Source organism: Palaemon carinicauda, chromosome 10 (genome assembly GCF_036898095.1).
Source record: "Palaemon carinicauda isolate YSFRI2023 chromosome 10, ASM3689809v2, whole genome shotgun sequence".
Taxonomy (NCBI): Eukaryota; Metazoa; Arthropoda; class Malacostraca; order Decapoda; family Palaemonidae; genus Palaemon; species Palaemon carinicauda.
The window spans coordinates 49554382-49561903 of NC_090734.1; the positions used below are offsets into that span (position 1 = coordinate 49554382).

At 31.8% G+C, this 7522-nt stretch overlaps 1 protein-coding gene across 1 annotated transcript; it reads right to left on the reverse strand.

Annotated features, from left to right (window-relative positions):
* Positions 1–1111: 1111 nt before the first annotated feature.
* Positions 1112–1675, reverse strand: LOC137647997 (craniofacial development protein 2-like). The gene has a single exon (XM_068380941.1). It carries the CDS (start codon positions 1673–1675, stop codon positions 1112–1114), a length of 564 nt encoding a protein of 187 aa, XP_068237042.1.
* Between the last annotated feature and the right edge of the window lie 5847 nt (positions 1676–7522).

Here is a 7522-nt window from a genome sequence, read left to right on the forward strand (position 1 = left end):
ACATTTCCTAATGGAACTCTGCTCTTCACTGGAAATTCATTTGATAATAATCCATTAACATCAACTTTGCACTTGCATTGCTCATGGTCAGATTTAATCATATTTTCATATTTAAGAAGAATCCCATAATAACCCAGAACTTCATAAAACTGGCCACTACACATTATCAAAGGTTTTTTCATAGTCCACAAATCCCACCAGAAGCTGATTGATATATTCTACACATTGCTGTATAACATGTCTCAAAAGAAAATTTTGCTCATTATAACTTCTACCTTTTCTAATTCCTGCTTGTTCATCTCTCAGCTTTTCATCAATCTTTCTCCCCGGTCTCTTTAGAATAACCATACTATATAATTACATAACAACTGGCATATAGTGTTATGCCTCTATATTTATTGCAATAGTCAGATCCCCCTTTTTTTTTTGCTATTTTCACAAACACTCCAAACTCCCATTCATCAGGTTTGGCCTCTTCATGCCACATTCTACAAAATAATTTTATAAGCACTCACTTCATTTTTGGTCAGTATTATCTCGGCTGTTATTTCATCGTATCCAGGGGCTTTCTATCATTTTAGTGTTTTGAGGATAGCTTCAACTTCAGATACACTGAATTCATTTATTTGCAGGTCAAGGTCTTCCTCAGCTTCCGGTATTTAAATCAAATTATTCCCTTCATATCTCATATCCATAAGCTCACTAACGGCTTCTATCCAACATTGTCTTTCTTCATCTTCTGTTGTTTTAACACATCCATCTGTAATTTTTTTTATTTGATGGGTATATGCCTCTTCTTCTTTGCCCCCCTAAAAATTTCATGAATAATTCTATGGGCAATCCTTACATCATAGCAACTTCTTGAATTCAGAGCTTTGTCAGCCTCATCTGCTTTACTCTCTAAAGATTCTCTCCAGTCATTCTTGGCTTGTCTTTTGACCTCACTATCAATACTGGAATACTTAGCATGCTCTACCTTGTAATTTTCATTACTCCTTCGAAATCATTCAACAATCAATTTCTGTTTTTCCCCCCTTTTATAGAATCCCAAGTATCATTTGATAGCCATGGTTATCTCCTTGTAACTACGTAACAGGTGTCCACTACTGAATCACTGATATATGTACTCGTTAGCACGCCATTTTTCTTTATTTGTCGGTTCTTCGTCTCTATAAGTATCTAAGACGGAAAATCGATTCCTACATTCAATTAAAAAGGTATCTCTGTCCTCTACTTCTAAAAGTTTAATTGTATCAAACCTAGGTCGTCTGTCCATGTTTCTGTTTGGTGCTTTCAGTTTGAATTTCAGTGTAGCAATGATGAGCTGGGGATCACTACCAATATCCGCACCTTTATTGTTTCTTACATTTCTCAGAATGCTCCTTATCTCTTTAATAATGGCAATGTGATCCATTTGATTTTTGTAATTGCCACATGATGAAGTCCTTGTGAAATGTGCTCTATCTTCATTTGCATCTTTGCTAAGACAATCGACACCCATTGCATTCTCTATCCCTTGATTATTCCATCCAACTTTGGCATTGAAGTCGCCTATCACAATTTTCAAGTTTCTTCCCGGGATCTCATCTATTAGACCCTGCAGTTCTTCATAGTATTCATCTTTCCTTTCTTCAGGGGAATCATTTGCTGGGGCATAGCAAACTAGGATACTCATGTTGCACTTCTTAGATATGTATATAGTTAGTAACAATCTACTATTTAAAGCTTTCCACTCGGTTAATGCCTTTTCTGCTCTTGGTGTCACCATCATTCCTACACTTTCTCGTGCAACTCCATTTGATCTTCATGATATATATATATATATATATATATATATATATATATATATATATATATATATATATATATATATATATATATACATATACACATATATATACATATACACACACACATATATATATATATATATATATATATATATATATATATATATATATATATATATATATATATATATATATATATATATATATGTATATATATATATATATATATATATATATATATATATATATATATATATATATATATATATATATATATATATATATATATATATATATATATATTATATCCCTTGGTCTAGAGTTTCCTTACCAATCTCCTTAGGAGATGTTTCACTTATGGCCATGATATCCAAAATATATTTCAAAATTTCACTCTCCCCTTGCTGTAACTTCCCTATTTGATTCATGATTTTAACATTCCAATTACCTATTTTAATTTTTTTTTTTAATGTTTATAATACGGGAAAATTTTAGCACTCCACTACGCTTAGGACTAGGGACCAATCTTTCATCATCTCTTTCCTTCACTGAATAAATCCATAGAGGATTCATTGGCTAGATACATCAAAAGATAGCCTGTTCATTGTGATGCACAGTGACTATCTAACTAAAGCAAGTGACCCCTGCCGGTCCATGCTAATTCTAATAATCGCCAGATGTCAGGAGCAAAAGCCAAAGAAACAGTTTGTCCATTGCCTTAAACCTCATTCGTCACCCTGTTGCCAGTGACTTCATCAAGATCTAGAAGGGGAGGGGGGTGGGGGCATTTCCTCCACGCCTAAAGCTCTCATTACGCCACCAAGTTGCTCATCTGCTTATACAAGTATAACCGTTGAATACATTACAATATAAAAACATAGTTTTTGAAAAAAATTACTTCTTAACTCAAACAAAATATATACACACAAGACATTTCAACTAGTCCAATGCCCCTCTTTTCTTAGGGTGAGCTTTTTATTGTCTGATACAAGCCTTTTATTTCAACATACTACGAATGCCCAATTTACAGCGTTTGATCTACCATTTGTCTTCTATGTGACTGCCATGCAACTTATTGATGAGAGTCTTTTTTTTTTAACTCAAGAAACGAATTAACTCTTATTATTGTCAAAAAAAATTACGAGGGCTGAAAGATCCTTGATATCCCACTGTACTATCAAGTTAATTTGGAAAAAAATACCTTTATTGGAAGCAATAACACACCAGACCGTTTTAATTTTTTCTTCATATTTCAACTTGTCACAAGGATATGCTCCCCATTTTTGGTTGATTAATTATAAAATGATAGCTAAGGGTTGATAACTTTAGAATCACAGTTTCTCTTCAACTTAAAATCCACTTTTAACAATAAAATTCTCCAATACCTTTATCACATTTTGCTCTAATACTTAAAGTTTACAATCAATTAAGTGTATGCCTCAGCTCAATATTTTATTAAATGGAGCATTTACGTTCTTTATTTGAATTTATTTTGGCATTACCCTCATTTCTATAACTATCAACCATTTTATCAATCGTCTTCAATAAAACATCTCATATGTTATGTTTAGGTATACGCCTCGTCAGTCTTTTTTTTTCTTTCTTTCTTTTTTCCCTCCACCTATGTTATCTTTAGGCTGACATGGCTAAAATTTTAACTAACTTGTAGCTCGGCTTGTTATGCTGACGTAAACTTCCGGTGCTGTTAATGAACTTTAGGTAATGAAAGAATGTGCCGCATATTATAGGTTCAAAAATTCCTTACTTGTGCAATTGTTGTCATTCAAACAGAAATGAAAATATAGCATTTTTGGTAATTTTCCTTTTATTCAAATTTTTTCTTCTGGCACAACTTTCAGTTTTTACGTGTCGTATAGATTTTCTTACAAAACAACCGGATTCCTTTTTATAAATCATTGTACATAACTGTGACGTGAAATTAACTGAAAAAAACTATAACTACAATTTACCTTTTATGTTTCGTTAATTGATCACATTTATAAACTTTAGTTACTATATTCAACTTACACTTATGATTCGGAAAGAGAATGGCATTTTTAGGCATGATTTTATTTCTCTTTCCTTTTGGAGTTTTCCACTGAACACAATTATCCAAGGGATTAAAAAACAACGAATTTATCGTTGCTTACACTATTTTATGATTTTCATTTTTCAATATCAAAACTTACACGACTCTTATCAAGTCAGTGTCTGGTACCTAATAATGCTTAAACCCAGGAACTCTGCGTTCACTTCATTCATTTCATTTGAACTTGAATTAGTCAGCCTCTAGATACATAGAAACTTCCTGTCCAAGTATCTGCGGTCATGTTTCGAAATGATTCGGTACCATTATCCGATTTTACCAAGTTCAGTCCCTGCAATTATCAGAATAAAGCATTAGCGACTAAAAATATTTAAGGAACACTTGAATTAAGCCAAGTTAGATGCAAGGTCTTTATCTCCCACTTGGCTGTTTTCCTTGGGAGCTTCTTCTCCGCCACCCTTCCCTCCCTATAGCTGTTCCAGTTATCAACATATGGATGTTCATGACTCTTTTCAGGGGAATAGATTGATACAACATGCTCGACGTATATGCAAATTCTCGTTCAATACATATAAACTTCCGTTGTCGTTCCGCTGCTCAACTAACCTGCATTTTTGTTCTATGGCTATCTGTAAAATTGGTTATGTGCTGCTTGTAGAATTTCCTTCTCTGTTCCACTTTCTTCTTCTTATGTGTCTTAATACGTTGCTTCTCCTTCAGCCCTAACTAGAGGGTAGTAAATTTTATTGTAGTAGTCTTCCAATTTCAGAACTAGATTTTCCTGCCTTGTTTTAAAATAAGTAAACACTTGAACTCTTACTTTATATTTTTATATTTCTCTGTGAAAATTCCACCGCAAGACAGCAAAACATGTCAAAGAGTATCTAATAATTCCACAAAATAGGACCTAATACAATTAATTAAGAATGGGTTGGTAGGGAAACAATGTTTTTTAACAGATGTTTTTATTGTGACAGTTTATTCTTGATTAACTTTCAATTATTTGCTATACATTATAACCGAAGTCATGCATTAAAGAGGCAAAACTTAAAATAACGTTCAGAAATGTTTTACAAAAAATATAGTTTTACAGTTTCACGAAACAGGCATGTTTCTAATCCAACCACGGTTGAGATATTTTAGTTTAGTCGACACGCAGGTCTACCTGCCACCTAGATATAGACGTTGCCTCCCACTACCTCGACGGCGTAATGTCACACGTGGTAGCTTGAGGGAAAGAAGGACATACAGAGTACGAATCAGGTCAAGTTATTTTGCTTATTAATGAAGTTGTAGGCAAACTTAACCTACAACCGTGGTTGTAAATCATTTGTTAATACTAACACCTGGTCTTTGTATTTGATATTCATTTATTTAGCTTTGGGACACAGGTCATAGGCATATTAACTTACCATGCATTTCACTTCAAAATGCCTTCCTTTAGAATGGATTTTTGTCACTTGCAAATAGTATCATCAGACAACCGTTCAAGAAAGCAGAGGGGAACGGTTTGGTTAAACTATGAACTGTGCAGTCTAAGGATGCTTTAAAGATAGAAAAAAAAATGGTGCAGAAGTTCGATTTTTTTAAATTTCCTAGAGACAAATATAGGAAGAAATATTTGGCCTACCATCGATTTGATAATTTCCATGCCAGCAATGCACTCGTCAGTTCAGCATTTTTTCCTTACGAGCCATATATACTAAAGTCTGTTTTGTCTTTGATGAAAGCTAAAGCTGAACTTTACCTGTATAGTAGAGGCTGGCAGTTATGGCATTTGATAAAATTAGCATCACAAAACAGTATAGTTATGATAAGGGAACTAACAGATTATATAAATCTCATAGAAAGGCTCAGGTAATAATGATTACGAGCTTAATTGCCAAAAGGAGGCAACCCCTCTTTTATGATTTTAATAAAGCTTAAATACATGAAAAAAAAAAAAACATGCTAATAATCTAGGAAGCAGAGAATGCTGAGTATCCTCTGATTGCAATCGTGCATGATCTTGGGAAACTAATGTAAAATTAGGTAAGCACTTTAGGATAGACCCAATGAACTGTAAGAGTGTATCAATAAAAAATCCGTGTAACTATAGGGAATTATTCTTATTTGCAGATGCCACACACATGATAAAATTATTAATTAATCACTTTATAACAAAAGGGCGTTGCTTCGATGACGAACTCCGATATCGGATTATTGTGGTATGGAAATGTTAAGTAATACTCGCACATAATATGGTCTACATTATAAGATTGGTGAAATTCATCTAAATTTACAAAACACTGAACTCCAGCGAGTAAAGTTTGCTGTGCAGCTGATGTCACACAGGTGTGCTAAGTCTGTTGATTATTAAGGAGGAAGGAGACTGCTAAAAGAAAGAAATTGGAACGACAGACCTACTGCATAATTCATCTCAATGGTTAATGATTGGTTCGATCTTATGAGTTTACGTAATTTTAGAGGAGACGTTAAATAACGAAAGTTACTTAGAAAACCAGAAAAGATATTTTGTGTAAAGTCATTGATGTAATGACAAAAATGTGAATGTACAATACTAGGTCAAGCAGTCTTTATAGTTTATAGTTTTCCTGTCACTCACTTATGGGCATATATGAGATATTTGTCAGTGAAGTTGCATATATATTGACTAAAAGACTAAATCAAGACGTGTTAAAGCTTTTTTTTATGTTGCAGACAGATCAGTAGACTGCATGATCATCCAGGTGCTATAAACTATAAATATCTAATGAAAAACCTGCTTCAGGGAGAAATGTTGCCTTAATTAGTAATCAGAAATTATGATGACCATGACCTAGCATTAGAAATTTTTATAACCAGCAAATTTGAAAGAATATGGATGTAAATATAAAATGTGAAACAGGTATTACATGAAACTAAGGTGACGATAGGTATAACTTGACAATACCACCTAGAAACAAATAATCGTTACCTGATGGCATAGAGGAAGAAAGTTTGATATATATATATATATATATATATATATATATATATATATATATATATATATATATATATATATATATATATATATATATATATACATATATATATATATATATATATATATATATATATATATATATATATATATATATATATATATATAGATATATATATCTATACATATATATTCTTATAAATATATACATATATATGTACATATATACTTTATATATATATATATATATATATATATATATATATATATATATATATATATATGTATATATATATATATATATATATATATATATATATATATATATATATATATATATATATATATACACGTATATATAGACATTTATATATATAATATATATATATATATATATATATATTTACACACACACACACACACACACACACACACACACATATATATATATATATATATATATATATATATATATATATATATATATATATATATATATGAACGCACACATTAGATGTACGCTCGATATGCACTACTGTATAGTTTATCCATATCACTTTCTGGTTAAAGGGAGCGTGTAATCAATTTTTTTTTCTCTATTTTCAAAGTTTGTGCCTGGAGGGCGGAGCTTACAGCTTCAGCAATTGTAAATCTGCCGTAGCTTTTCCCCTTGTGAAGAGTTTAGGTCCCAACAATAAATTCCTTTGATTTCTGTGGGTC